This window comes from Ambystoma mexicanum, chromosome 4q (genome assembly GCF_040938575.1).
Source record: "Ambystoma mexicanum isolate Mex_15411 chromosome 4q, UKY_AmexF1_1, whole genome shotgun sequence".
NCBI classification, from domain to species: domain Eukaryota; kingdom Metazoa; phylum Chordata; class Amphibia; order Caudata; family Ambystomatidae; genus Ambystoma; species Ambystoma mexicanum.
This window is the reverse complement of record NC_090928.1, coordinates 397,083,652-397,099,445: the sequence shown is the minus strand read 5'-3', so window position 1 is coordinate 397,099,445 and position 15,794 is coordinate 397,083,652. Positions and strand designations below refer to the sequence as shown.

At 45.2% G+C, this 15,794-nt stretch overlaps 1 protein-coding gene across 1 annotated transcript in view; it reads right to left on the bottom strand.

Moving 5' to 3' along the window:
* Positions 1-15,794, bottom strand: part of RYR2 (ryanodine receptor 2) — a 3,854,281-nt gene that overhangs the window by 1,212,057 nt on the left and 2,626,430 nt on the right. Inside the window, exon 64 of the mRNA XM_069607971.1 lies at positions 3,152-3,212. Within this exon, the coding sequence (XP_069464072.1) occupies positions 3,152-3,212 (61 nt within the window). The remainder of the gene's footprint in view (positions 1-3,151; positions 3,213-15,794) is intronic.

Below are 15,794 nucleotides of genomic sequence, written 5' to 3'. Positions count from 1 at the left end.
AACTCCCATGTTGGAAATGGAATTGCTTCAGGTCAATCATATTAGTTGAGAAGCTAGAGTGCTCACACTGCTTCTTCAAAGTGATCCTTGGACTCCTGGTCATCATCTTCTCAGTACACAAAATAAAGTCATATGTAGCATACTTTATATTCTGTAATATTTCAGTCTCGAGCCATATGCAGTATACTTGATATTTTCTGATGTTTTAACGTTGTCAAGTATATTAGGTTGTCTAACTTGACAATAGCAGACTTTGGCCCTATGAAAAGTAGGGGAAGGAGGATTTAACATTGGGGAAGGGTTTAGGAGTACTAACTCATGGGAATACCGCTTTCTCTGAACATTGTCATCCCTAATCCCATAAGGGGGTGCCTCTCCTATGGTACACCACCCCGCGGGGACTATTATCCTGTGGACGCACTGCCGTAGCCCCATGGGAAAGGTCTCCCCCTAGGGTAGAAGGGAAGACATGCTCATATTTGTCACAATTAGCTACAGGGCAAAAAAAACATAGGGACAATTGGGTTGTTTTGGCGTTCAAATAAAGAATCCATACAAAGTTTCAGAATGATGTCATAGTCTTAGCTCAGTGTTGTCAGTGTTGATCTAAGTGGGTCTGCTGTGATTCTTGGTAAACTTCAAACACATCCCTACAAAAATCATATTCCAAGCAGTTTTGTTGCTTCCATGAGATATGTATTAATCTAATTAGTTTAGGCTATTAGGTGGCACTTGCGCCACCTATAGGCTGAAACTATTGCATTAGAGTACGGATAGGGAGAAATGCAAATGAGGAGGGACATACAGCTTGTATGTGTTTGGTTATGTGCCCACATTGACTGGCCATGGTCATGATAATCCCTATGGCCATTCCCATGGAGTTCCTGCCCCTCCCTTCCCGAAACACCTCCCTTATGTGAACTCTTTGTGCTTGCTTTAATCAAGCCTTACCATCAAAACTTTCACTTGAAGTGTCTGCCAGGCTTCTGAGAGTTAATGACGTAATTGGGGCTGTAAATGTGCTACTGGTAAGAAAAAAGGATGGGTAAACCCTCTTTTTTAGGGGGCCTGACTCGAGAGGGTTAAGTAGTACAGAGATGCGAGGGGGTTGAGTCAAAGGCTTCCCAAGGGCAACCGACGGCAGTGACGCAGCTCTTTTTCCTGACTCTGGCACAGATCTGGGCCTCTGACATCTGCAGACTGACCGCTCCCCAGCCGCCTTTCCAGCAGCTGAAATTTACTTAGACCACATCCATGGCGCTAACCAACGTCTACATGGACGACGCCCTACTCAATCACCCAGTCTGAACTTTACCTCTATGTACTGAAGACATTTCGGTAGCCACCGTGCAGCGCTGCTCCATTTCTATCAGCCACTGACTCATGTCATCTAATTACCGAACCAGAAACATCAACTCAATGTCGACAACATCAATGTGTTGTGATATTAAACAACACAGAAAATCGACTGTCACTACTGTATACCAACCCACTATTATCCAGTTTTGCTGTATACTTATGTGCGGTACCATGGCAAACTTAAAAAACTGAAACATTTCTTCCTGTTAAATCTATATTGTTTTGTATTCCACTGTGATTTTTTTGTTCAGAGCTAGTAGTAATCTAGCTCCTCTGCAAGGCCCTAGCGACCTCCTGTCAAGCTATTGGCTTGGGAAACCTTTGACTCAACACCCTCGCATCAATGTGCTACTGGTGTAATAATAATGACATAACCAGGTTTGCCGTCAGCCACTTAATTTAAAAGCACTATGCGTGTCCTTCACTGAAGTTCTGTTAAAAACAAGCATTAGCAAAGCCAACAGTTTTGGCTCGTGTATAGGTATTGGGCATATGACAGGCACAGGTATTAAATACCCAGGCACCTCCACCATTTTGCACATGCTACTATCAATGGACAGTTAATAGCACTATGGAAGTGCGTGGCAAGTGCCCTTTCTATGCCTACACAAAAGCCCAAACTTTTAGTATTGCCAATGCTTGTTTTATATGTTTGGAAAAACACCAACTCGTGGGCATAAATGCCATATAATTCTTTGTTTCAGCTGCTATTACGGAATTCAAATAGGAACCCATAGTCAAGATCCATTCTTTGTTTGAATTCCCGCAATACGATGGGGGGAAATGGAATTGATGCAGGAGAGCCTAAACATGCTCTACTCCGCTGTCCAACTGATAAGGACCCTTGTCAAATCAGTAGATGCCATGACCACTTAATATTTACAGAAGTATATTATACAATATTTAACAATTTCTCACTAGAACAATTACTGAGATACACAGACCACTTTCAAGATGGCGTTTAACACATCTTTATGAATTCTATTTAGCTCATGGGAATTTAATCATCTCCAGATTGGTGAATTTGGTGAAATTGAGCTCTTGTAAACTTGGAAGGCTACAGAAATATGCTAATTTGCTACACAGCAAATCTTTTGAGTAGGGCCATTTGAGTTCTCATAGACCGAATAATTGGAATCCCGGGATAGCTCTGCCTTCACAATCGGAAAGCTTGTTTGTGACCAGATTGGACATATTGTTGCATGCCAAATCATCACGTCATTGAATCCAATAATCACTAAAACAACACTATACATGCAATTGGATACTCTTAAGAGATTAAATAGATGCTGCGTTGTAATGTTTGGAGACCCTGCAGTACCCCAATTCAATAACCTTATGTCAAAGCACATTCTCGTGACAATATCACTTTTATAAACTGTCCTCTAGGATTTATAACAACTCGAAAGGGTGATATTTTCTTCCCAGTGTTGAAGAGAATGTGTGCTCTCTGCTCAAATACACATTCTATGCTTCTGGGACAAGTATAGCAAGGGGTTTTGGGTAATCTATCCCAACAAGTCCCCATTACTTATCTCTGCCTCCAGAGCCAACACCTCATGATTTCGTCAGTGCAGTTACAGGATGGCAGGGCAGACACACAAGAGCTATCACAGCCTATGGAAGATCAAGAAGGTCCCATGGCCACCCAGTGCAGCAAATTCTAATTCAGATATGGAATGAAAACCGTTAAAACGATTTAAGATTTCATTGTAAAATATTTTTTATTTCTTAAATTCTAAATGTACAATATTAAACAGATACTCTTGAAGGCATGAATGCTTCACTTTACCTGGCATCCAACGTCTGTCCCAAAATGTGCAGGCAGTTGACTATTGATGTTGCATCATTTCCTAGAAGACAGACACAAAGACGGAAGGTTTACAACAGGTGTATGGTGTATAGGACAATTACACACTTTGACCTTTTATATTTATGTGAGGACTGATTGGTTACAAAGGCCCTTTTATTGCACAGAATTGAATGAATGCATCAGGGAAAGAAATCTCCACAGGTGATAAAGGTTGTACATAGCATAAATTGACATGCCACAGTCTTTAATGCATTCTTCATTTACTTTACAGGCTTAAGCAACAAATCATTACGACTCCCCAGCACCCTAATTCTTGCGCTCAAGTTCTGCACCCTCTTGGTCCTGAATGGGAGAAAAATGTATTCTTGCTTGGCGGGCCGTGAGAGGGTTGAAGCCACTAAAGTGTCCTCTGCCCTGTGCCCACAGCCCAAGTTCTGGGGCACCGAAGAATCTGGAGTGCTACAGCACACCATTAGCATCAACGAGTCAAGAACGGAGCTACCGGCAACCCACAACGAAGTTTGCAGAAGGCGAGCGCTGCTCGCGTAGCTGCCGAGAAGTGTGTGATGAGCTAAAGAAAGCCAGGGGAAAGAAGCGAGGAGACACAGAGGAGCAGAATTCAAGTGAACACTTGTACTGGGGAGGTCCTGGGGAAGCGCCTGGACACATGTTAATGCCGGATGAACTGAAATATGTGTGAAACTTTTTGTGAACCAAAAGTGAGGGTTTTTTGAATATCAAGCAAACTTTGAACTATAAGTAAAGGAACTTGAATATAAAAAGCAAGCATTATTGAATACCAAACTAAAGAAAAGCTTTGATGAGCCTACGAATGAAATGAAAGCAAGTGTAAAACACAAGCAATGAACATTTAAAGACAAAGGATGAATCTGTATGACTAAAGTAAAAGGCAAATGATGAGCACTTATGAAGATTGTGGAAGCAAGGTGGTGGAAGAGAGTGAGCAGCACAGAGTGAGTTGTGTGGCAGAACACACTGTGGCAAAGACAAAAGATTTGAGAAGTATCCAAAGTTAATGTAAACCAAAGCACAGGTGCAGTGAGAGAGAAACATATGTGGGCAAAGAAACCTAGGGTTATCGGTTGCGTGACCTGTAATGGGTGGACCGTTTGGTCGGACAACTGCATCTAGACTGAGGATACCCTGTGTGGAAAAGTCAATGAAGGCAAAGAAAGAATCTCCACTTGTGAATTAGATTGCTAAGGTGAATGCTAAAGATAGCAAGCTGTATAAACTATTGAACAAACTGAAGGATTATAAAGTTGGCCTGGTACTGGTTTTGAGAATTAAGAGACTTGAACAGATTGTGAGTTTACAAGCTGCAAGAACAGACGTCTTGGGGTAGGGAAACCCTGGGGCACTTTTTGGAACTGTGTTGTCCCTGTAGGGAAGGGATCCCCGAGTTCTTTTTGATACTGTGTGGTCTTCTTGGGAAAAGGAACCCTGAGACTTTTTGGAACTGCTTTGGACTTGTTGACGGGGAGCTGGAAAGTAAGCCAAGAGCCGGAAGAAGCTCCGAACTTTATTTGAAACACAACTTCTTTTGTTGCTGACATCCTTAAACATTGTTTAGCTTTAGTTGCGACTGTTGCTGACATCCTTAAACATTGTTTAGCTTTAGTTGTGACGGTAAGTAGAGGTTTGGGACACAGACTTTTTTGTTCAACTTACTGACTCGGACTAGCCTTAGTTTCTTTAGCTAGGCAAATCCCCACATAAGCATAGGGCAAGTTAGGCCTTACTTTTATTTACTTAAATGTCAGGATGTTGTGTCTTGTTTGAACATTGAATCTGTTGTCTGTTTTTTGCTTCATGATGCCTTCACACTTCCCTTCTCATCACTCCCACTTTCTGGGCTTGAATTTTTGTCTAGCTCTTTAACTGGGAGATAGATCTTTTCGGTCATGTCTTGATAGGCTTGAATTTCGATGCAAAGTTGATCCTCTATTCTGCAATCATCTGACAACCCTGTATTCCAGAGAGTCCCTCATTTCTTTGTCACTGTTATGGTGCTGGTTCTTGACACAGAAGCCTATGCTCTCAACATTCCATTTAATTTCCTCATTGGCCATTATGGTGCTGCCATGAATTTTCTTTATTTGGGAGGATGTACTGAAGCAGCAGTCTATTTTTATCCTTGCCATTGATACTTTCAGCAAATTCCCAACTTTGGACCATTGCGTTTTTTTTGGCTTTCCTATTATCATATACATCTTTTCTCATCCAGTAATATAGCCTGTCTTTGATTTCACTAGAGGTATGGCACGTACAATCTCTAAGAGGACCCATGTTGGGGTCAGTGCCATCCTAGCTTGTCACTTTTTTTCATCAAGAAGGAAGAAACTCCTCTAACTGTGCTTGGAGTCCTGCAATAAACAGCTAGTGCAGTAGCTGCTTCCTTGCAATCCACATATGCTGCTAGGACAGCTTGTCGAATATTCTATATATATATTTGTTGGTGTGTTCCACTTAGCTATTTCCGTGAGGATGGTGAAGAGCCATATTGAAGTACATATTGCTTCAAATAGTGCGGTATCTCTTTAAATATGTATGAGAGCCCATTATCAGTTACCATTTGGGATGGTGCGCCTTCCACCTAAACACTTCTCTGAAAAAGTCCATGGCCATGAAGGTTGTGATGCTTTCCACAAATGTTATCTCCATTCATTTGAAGGCATTGCTGGGTTGTGGTCAGAGATTTGACTTGTGTTCATTGTGACGAATCCCAGGATGGCGTCACTGCTTCCATGGGGGAAGCCCCTTCCCATGAGGCCAGAGATGTGAGGCTGCTAAATGATAGTCTCCCTTGGGGTGTCACTCAGTGGGTGGTCCTATGGGACGTGGGACGACACCTTGTGAGAAACACGTTATAATTCCCCTAGACCCCAACTTCCCTCACCCTGTTAAGCTGCCCGGGACATAACCCCACACACTTCCATGTATGTCTGTAGAATAGGCAATGTCATTTCCCCAAGAAACACTGAGACAAGGAAGAACAGAGTGCAGGGAGGACTATAATAGTAGGAAGAAGTGTGGAGTAATGTGGACTACTCCACCAAACCAGTAATAACACACTAGTCAAATCAGAATGGAACATAAAAAGGAAGAAGGACTTGATGAAGGGAGAAATCCTCCCAGGAGGAAGTGGGCGATTTGAATCGACGGCAGCAGCAGAGGAGACAGCGTGCCAACAGTACAAGGAGCGGGATGCTTACCTGCCAGTACAGGTGCCCCCAAAACATCTGTTACAGATGGACACCTGTTAGAAGCAGAAGCCTGAGCCTTCAGCCCGACAGGAAGCTTGGAGCGCATGGAGAATCTGAGACATGCAGCTCAGAGGTAGGCAGTCAGTGAAGAGCCACTGCAATACCTGGAAGCAGCTGAGGGAAGCCGAGAAGGTCCAAAGCACCCGCAAACAACCAAAGCCCACAAGTGAGCTTTCCAGAGAGGTCGGGGAGACCTGGACAGTTGGCGTGATGGCTAAGAGAAGGGAGGATTGCGAAGGCGAGTCTCTGACCCGTACCCACAAACCTAATCAAGGCCTCCAACGAGATCTTCATAATCATACTACCTGGCAGGATAGTATAACAGGTAGGCTGTGACCAGCGAAGTAGTAGCAAAGTGAGAAGACCACTATTAAAAATACAGAAAAGGCAAGTCCTCGGACTTATTCACATATGAAGAGTGAGCCAAAGCACTCTTCATAGTCACAGTACCCAACAGGATAGTGTACCAGGTTGGCTGCAAAACCAAAAGGAAACAGGACGTTAACTTTGGTAACGTGGTACAGAACATAATCTTCATAGTCCTAGCATTGGGAGAAACAAGAACCGCATTGACTGTGAAATATACTGGGAAGAAACTAGGGGAAGGAAAGCATCCCCCCTAGCAATGTGTACACACCATACAAACTCAAGAAAAGAGACCCATTCCCTCAACGTTTGGAAGAGGCAGGAGAGAAAGCAAGGGGAAAGGGAAGCAACCCCCCCCCCCTGTTTGTGAACATTTTGGGAACAAGGAAGACCTTCCTTGGACATTCTGAGGGTTTAGGGGGACTAACGTTGTCCTTCCTTTTGAAGTTTATTTGTTGGAACTTTGTTTTGCGAGTTGGAGAAGAACTTTGTGGTTAAAGAAAATACCCTCTTCACATTAGTTTGAGTTCTTAGTGTGAGGGTTGGAAATAGGTTTTGACACAATGGACATATTTCTTTGGACTATCCTGACGGACTCCTTAGAATATTATTTTGAGGCAGCGGAAACCCCTCTTAGGGACAGGAAAGAATTCCCCAACCGTCATTTATTTAATAAAAGTCTCTGCCAACAATAATGCCACCTGTGTGTCAGTCTCCTCCTTCCACACCTTTACATCATATATTCCATCACACCAGTGAAGTCTATTGCCACCTTTATACTCGCATTGCTCACGTTGTGCAACAGTACTGGTCTTGTGGATAGGCACTTGTGACTCGTGTGGCAGACATGACAAGGTTCATTTGTGTGGATACTGGTCCATCACCATTCTCGGTCACAAATAGTTTGCTCTCATTTTAGATTTGTTTGTGATTTCCCCAATCACCACTCATGGGCCAGCCAGGTTAACGATCCATGTGCTGAAGCCTGTGGCACCATCCTGTTAGCTCTCAACAGCAGGTTTCCATCTGTTTGCAGCTCACTTGCAACTCTACCGAAGCGTTACAGGCTCAGGGATAATATTCCCTTGGCTGGTCAACTTGTGTTCATTAAACCAACTGGTGTTGTCAGGGTATTGTCGGCTACAAGCTGTGATAGTTTTGAATCGAAGAGGAATAGGCACAGCACATTTAGTATGGCTTCTTTGACTTTATTTAAGGCTTCTTCACAGCCGCTGCACCATTTGTAGCATGTTCCTTCTTAGGGAGGGCCTTCATGTACTCTGTGGCTGCAGAGACGTTTTTGACAAATTTCGTACCCGATGATTGCACTTGCAAACATCTTTGTTTCCAGCTCGGCAGCAAAGGATGGTACACAGTATGACAGGAAGCCAACAACATTGCAGTTTTCAAGTGTAGTTTATTCCAGCACAATTGACAAAACAATTATATGGTTTAACATATTAAGAATGCCAAAAAAGGGGTCTCCTTGTTTGTTCTCTTCAGATGGATAATGTATCAGTCATGGGCTGTTAAAACACCTGTCTGCAGGCTTAAGTCCTGTACCATATGACTACTAAACACAAATGCCAAGACTGGGTCTCCTGACCAAGAACCTCACTTCTGTTAATCAATGGGTTTCCCCTAGCAGTGTGCAAAAGTGTTTCAGTTTCTCACACATTTTCCACATTCCCCCCTAATCGTGTGTTCTCATCAGAAGTGACCTTATCAGCTCCATCCTTTAGGGTCCTGATCCCTACATCCCATTTAACCTGCAAAAGGTTCACTCACCCTTGGTGAGGCAGCACTACCTACTGCCCCTAAGTTCTGCTTAGGACTGACCTGGCCCAACAAACTCCTTAGTCTAAATATTTTGTCTCACTCCACCCACCCTCTCTTGATCTTAAATCTTCAAATTCCAATCACTCGCTACATTCTCTTGCCTCTCCAAATGTTCACACTCCAACCTCCACTCGTTTCCTGCTCCTCCTCTCCCATCCACATTCCAGCAGAATCTCTTCTCCTATTCCTCCCTGATCACCAGCCACTATCAAGCTTCTCTTTTTTAGCTCTTTTTCCAACACTACACAATGTCACGCTTAGACATGTCCCAGGCTGGGACACTTGGTTAGTGTCTGTACCTTTGTGTTCCTGGACTGTGCTGAGCCAGATTGGTTAATGAGACCTGGGCCAGGTGGATTGGGAAAAGGTTTGATCTCATCTATTTTAGGACATGCTGCCACCTTGGATTTTAGTTTCTCCTCTGTGGACCTCCCTGGTGCAGCCTGCACCAAGCTGGAGCCCCCATTTCCCAAGCATAATTTGAAGTCAAGAGAACCTTTGTAAAGTGGTTAAAACTCTCCCTTCTCTGAAAAACCTTTCTTTCTGTGTGGAGGTACAAACATTGTACCTGTGGCATGTAAATCTTTCTCTGTGGAACAATTCTTCAGTAACTGATTCCCATGGCCTGCTTGCTTTTTTTGCTCATGCAGCCTTGGGTATGTAACTTTATATCCGCAGAGCGTGCACTTGCAACCTCAATGCAGTACACAGGGAAGTAATTTCTTCTAAATATAAGCAAATGAGGCGCAACTACATCAAATCACTTGCTGCTGTGTCGAGTGTCTCAAAATGATTACCCTTAATGCGGGTGGTTTTGTGTCTGGCTCTGGATTACATAGAGGTATCTAGGGCTCTTACTTTCAGATTTATGCTCCATGGGGAGAGGGTTTGCTCTGTGCTTGCCCAGGAGAGATGAAGTGAGGGTGGCCTCAACATGCCCTTTATATCTCCTCCAGGTTCATCATACTCTAGCTTGGGGAGTTATTGTTAAGGGTGTGGGAGCAGCTGTAGGGGCCATCTGTGGCAGTAGGCACCATGTGCGGGTTAACAAGCCATTGAGATGCACTGGGGCACCAGACTGTTTTCCAGTTTTAAATACAACTCCCATGAGTGCTGGTCTGGGAAACATTCCTGATAGGCATGGGCAGGACAGCAGATGCGGCCAGGTGCTGCATTGTTCACAGGTGACGGAGGTGGTGAAACGAGCCAAGTGTTTCCATTTGTCCCCAAGCAGAGCCATTGAAGTGCTAAGTGACTAGCTACATTCGCGGTCAGCGCAAACGTGGAAAAATGGCTTCTCCAGCTCCCTAGACTTCCTGAAGCAACTCTGCATGCAGGAAAAGTTGCTGATGTAAGGAAGCTGAGGGCGTCCCCATTTCTTTTTCCCCGGGATCCTCTTCTAAGGTGGCCGAGGGAAAGGCCATCGTGCTTTTGGATCCCGACCCTCGGAGTGGATATGCGATGGAGGATCACCTTGGTGGAGGAAACTTGGGGAGTGGGGAGAGGACGTCCTTAGGTGAGACATAGTATTCCCATTCCCTTTTCAGAAACAACCCTGTATCCCTCTAACTATTGGTTCCATGTTATTTCATCGACAGGCTTTCTAACGCCTGCTGTTTCAACTTGGAAAGAAGAATGAAAACGTTCATAACATTTTTTTTAAACAGTTTTTTAGGGGGGGTTTGCCTCCCAACCCCCCCCCCCCTTTTTATTTACTATTCCTGACCCCCCAACCCCTTATCTGCCCTTTTCCACCCCCAAACATTTTTTTAAAGAAATAAATCTATGAAACAGCAGGCGTTAGAAAACCTGGCGATAAAAGAACGTTGTACCGAACTATTATGGGCTACTGTCGGCCCTTTCCACCTTGTCCCAGTGTTGAGGTGGTGTTTCTGGGGGACATTTTGGGGGTAGGAAGAAGGAGACAACACATAGTTATGGACACTTCCTTTATTAAGGAAAACCTCCCGAACACCACTTTTGTACTGTGGTAAAGGAGGAGTCCGGAGTTAAAGCAGACTACATGTGATTCGTATCAAGGAGAACGGTCTAGCTCTAATGATCCCAAGCCTCAGTACAGGATATTTAAAGAGCTTTATGGAGATCAGCTGGGTAGCAGGAGAGGAAGGTGGAGAAGGCAAAGCAACTTCCTTGACCAGCGCAGAGTGAGAGCGAAGTAGCACGAGAATCGCTGGAGAACCAAGACCAAGTGCAGAGTGAGAGCAGACGAAAGCAAGGCTTTTGAAAGGCAAACGTCTGGGGTGAACTGCAAGGCAGACACAGTCACCAGCTGGAAGACTCACCGTGAAGCCGAAACCGCTAACCGCATGCTGAAACGCGGCAAAGGAACAGATCTCTGCATTGCTGCAGAGAGGTGCCCAGAGGGATAGCAAACCTGTGGCTGCCTGGGACCTCTCAGAAGTGCTGTGAAAGCCATCAGGTGAGTCTGCCTAAGAAAGGGAGTATGGACATGGCAAGAAGGTGGTTTTGTCCATGGGTGCAATATATTCAGGAAACTTTTGAGCGTGGAACATGCAAGGGAGGAAGTGTCTCCAATGCCCCCCCCTTTATTACTGATGACACACACAATATGCTCATTCCACGATCAGAAGCACACCTCTGGCCAAGGTGTGAAGTGGTTGTTGAATGATACATAACTGTGCGTTGCCTATGAGCCACAAGACTCCATTTTGTGTTAACCTCAGATTCCATTTTATACTAGGCCGCACATACACACTGTACGCAAGCCTGCTCCTCTGCCCTTCCCTCTACGCACACAGTCAGCCTGTCTCCCCCCACCTCCTCCCCTCTGCCAGCTCCACGACTGCTCTGTTCTCACGGAAGCATGGGCACAAACTGTAGCAAGCTAACACTGTATCTCTCTTCTTCCTCTGAGATCACTGCCTTGTGTGTGACTGGGCCGGAGCCTGGTCCTTGGAAAAAAACAATCGTCACCGCAAACCTGCCTCTGCACCAGCAGCCCCCTCCTAGATAAATATAGATCTGAATCCCCAAACCGCACATTTCTTTGATGTAATAGTTGTAAGACCCTTTCCCATGTGCCACCCCAGCTCACCCCTAGAGCGCTAATCCCGCGAGGGCATATAACTGTACTAAAAAGTAAAACACCTATGTTTGATCCAAGAGGCACTTAACCCTTGCATTCTGAAATACTGTGTTAGATAAGGCACCTGGACCGATATATCTTCGCTCCCTCTGTGGCCCGGGTTAAAGGCCTATGTGATAAAACTTAAGCATAGCATATATATATATGTATTCTACTAAATCTTGTATGACTAGAATTGATGAGATGTGCTACATTAGAGAGAGCAAGAAATATTACGGCACAGACATCGTTTGACCCCGCATCCCTCCCTGATGAGCCCTGCTGACCCGGGTGCTTCAAGAAGTCACAAGTTCAGCACTGACCAATCCTGGAGCAACGCAACTATATAATATGTACTGACTTGTCCCCTTTGACCAATGAGCAATACTCACTATATCCCCCTATAGCACACGTCATCAATGACGTGTTTTTGTAATATAACGTGTATTTTCTGTATCTTGGGCAGATCGCTCTCGGAGTAGCAGAGTTCTCTGCATGCCCCAATTGAACTTACCTCACTCACAATTGGTCCTGGTCTCATCCCCTACTGGGGTGTGTCCATTGGTGTCTTTGTATTTGGTTATTTCATTGTATGAGTGGGGAATGCCAGCTTTCATTTGGTGACCTCGACGCAATAGCATTCTTTCGTTCTTTTGTTACGAGACGTTCCCCAGCCACAGCGGCGAGATCCAGGGCGCCCCCATCAAGGCCGTCCACCTACGCCAACTGGTACCCTTTAGAAGTGCACACATTAGGAAAGAAGGTTCCACAGGTGCCGGCTTTGCAAATACCCGGCCGTACCGCTCGCCGGAGCCAGGAGTGGCCATTGAGTGTGGGGCGGCACCTTGACAGACCGGGTCCGGAGGCTGGGGAAGGAGTCAGATTGTGATGTTCAGGAATATCTGGTGGCGGTAGAAGCGGTGGGTCTTTTCTTTACTGCTCTTCTTTGCATATGGCTATTAGGATTTTATAAAGAGGTGAACAGAGGTACGGGAACCTAGCTCCGCGAGGGGGTAGAAGGCAGCGCCGCATAGTGCTATCTCGACTAGTACAAGAGGTTAAATGGTGAAAAAATAAACTAAGAAGGAGTCTTGTATAGGGAGAAGACTCAAAGAAAAGGCAAGAAAAGAAAGCAAAACTAATACTACTGAGGGAATAAGATCTTTTAGAGGGAGGTCCAGAAGGGAACAGGAGGGGGTGGGGGTAAACACAGGAAAGCAGGAAGACAGGGTTTGTGTCTTACCATTCATGTATCACGTATTGTTTAATGTTGCATGATCTATGTTGTATATGTCAATTTGTGCGTTAAACATCAAGTGACCAATGTCCTGTGTTATTTTTTTGTCTAATGAAATTTAACGTCACATGGTGTTTGAAGATTTGAGAAAAAGCATTTTGTAAAAGTGTAGTTATAAAATTGGTGAAGAGCTTCTTGTTGTTTGAAAAGCGTCATACAAGAGCAGATTGTCTGAAAGCGGTCTTAGATTGTTCATACTAGCACGCACACCTCACAGCTAATAATCAGAAAAGGATGGGATGGGGGCAGAAATGTCACTTATGCAGAGTTTACCAGTGTATAGTGAAATAATGTAAAAGTACCACGAGCAGTGGCGAACAGAAATGAAAGGGCAGGGAGTGCCCCAGGTATGGCCAGAAGGTGGGTCATTTGATAAATCAGTGCTGGACATGGTGGCAATGTAATTGACCATTAAATATAAGGGAAAGCAACTTCAAAACAGGAGAGAAGTGTTAGATTTGTGGAGATTATTCAGAGATCAGCGCAAGCAAAAACAAGAGACAAGGTTCAGTACCCCTGGTAATAAGAACAACAAGGGAGGGGGAAGAGAATAAGGAGCAGGGAATAGAGCCTAAAAATATATACCCACTACTAACAAAACCCACAGAGAGTTATAGTGACCCCATGTATGTACCAAAGCCAAGCGCACCCCCCAAGCCATCTGCAACAGCCCCTCCCCCTTATAATCCAAAAGGGTCGTACGGGCAGATGTTCACCCCTCAGGTAAGCTTAGAACAATTAACACAGGACTTAGAAACACGACTAACAATGACAGAAGCAGAACTAATAAGACTAAGAGGGATATGTGAACAGAGCACGCCCTTACAGGGGGGCGAGCACACCCCGCCACCCCGGACACCCAATACCCCAGTAAACATATTGGGGGATGACTGGAAAGCAGGAGACATCCTATTCCGCATTAATAATAACCCCCATCAAAATAATACAAATAGAGCAAGGAGAGGAGCAGTTGAGTATGGGGCAGGGGAGTGTGACATCAGAAAGGGAGGAAGAATACTGGAGCGATCTAGACGAAGATGAGTAAGGGGATGGAGCAGGTGGGGTGTCAATGCCTTGAGGATCAGCACCCGGCGAACATGGGGAAGAGCAAGGGTGGCATCCAGAAGGTAAAAATAATAGATTGTGGAGGGTGGCAGTAGCATGGAAAAAGGGAGCAACGGTGACTACAGGAAAAGGGAAGAGCAAGTTACAGATGCCATTGATACACAAGGGAGCAGGGAGGCTGCATTATATCCCTTGGGCACCAATGGATAAAGCCAATCTATTGAAAACATTGCCTCCATTTTCAGGGGGAGTGAGTAAATGGATATACGCCTTTGAGAAAAATACTGCATGGGTCCCCCCTAGCAATTGGTGATGCCAAATGTTTGCTGGGATATGCAGTCAGTGATCAGGCTAACGGGGTGTGGATGAAAGCATGATTTCCTGGAGTCATATTGGATTGTGGCCACCATGATGGAGCATCATTTAACACTGTGAGGGCCCAGGTATGGGACACACTAAAGAGTACGTTCCCAGACACCCCCTGATTTATAGTCAGTAATGCAGTGCACCATGGGGGAGGATGAAGATGCTGCACGGTACATTCTCTTGGTGCAGGATATGTGGAGGTCAGAGACGGGCACATCTTGGGATCTATCCACCTCCCTTTTTTACTTTATAATTAAGAGTGGCCTCCCAAAGGAGGTACAGAAGGCACTTGATCAAATTGCATGGATATAAGCCAAAGGCTTGCCAGAAATACAGAGGATCACAGTACACCACTGTAGGAGGATCAAAGAAAGGGAAAAGGCGATAGCGCAGAAAAGATTGGCAGATAAAGCAAAGCTTGTACAAACAAAACTGGTGAAGGTCACAGCAGTAGTTGTTGCCCTCTCCACAGAACAGCAGGGAGACGGGGAGGAGGGGCCAATAGCAATACAGCAAGAATGGTGGCAAACTGGGCAGCAAACAGACAAGAACAATGGGCTGGCGAGGAGCATAATGGAGGGCCACAATGGCAAGGAAGGGCCGGAAGAGGACAACGAGGTGGGTACAGAGGTCCAGGAGGAGGGTATGAAGGCCAGGGGCCTAGAGGAGGGTGGCAATAAGTGTGTTGGACATGTGGAAGATGGGGGCATTTCTCAAGAGAATGTTGTAGTCGCCCCATGGTACCTTAGCAGGGTGAACAGAGGTATGGCCAGCCCCACGCAGGTAGCGCCTATTGCCTGCCAATGGGTGGATTCAGACGTAAAGAACAAATAGACCCCCGGTATGCATACGAGCAAAGAGCACCACCACAAAGTACACAGCAATGATTACCACAACAGAATCACTTAGTACAAGCGCGCAGCAACCCATTTGTCACCACAGCAAATGGTGCGCCAGCGCAGTTTGGAGGCATAGCAGTGGTGGGAGATGATGTTTTTAACCACCACAAGACAACAAGACACCCAGCATAGGACAGCCCACAGAGAACACTTGTGTCCAGTACTGTCAACGAACCTCAGCGCAAACGAGGAACCACTGGTGGAGCAGAGATAGGAAACAAGCAGTTCATCTTTATGGTGAACTCAGGAGTGGAAAAATTGTGTCTAAAAGAAGGCCGGTTTCCGCTTTCGGACCAGAAAATGGAAACATTGGGGTTCTCTGGGGCAGTGGTCGAGGTTCCATACACACAAGATTTGGACGTAACAGTGGGGGGAAAACAGTGCAAGCACCCCTATT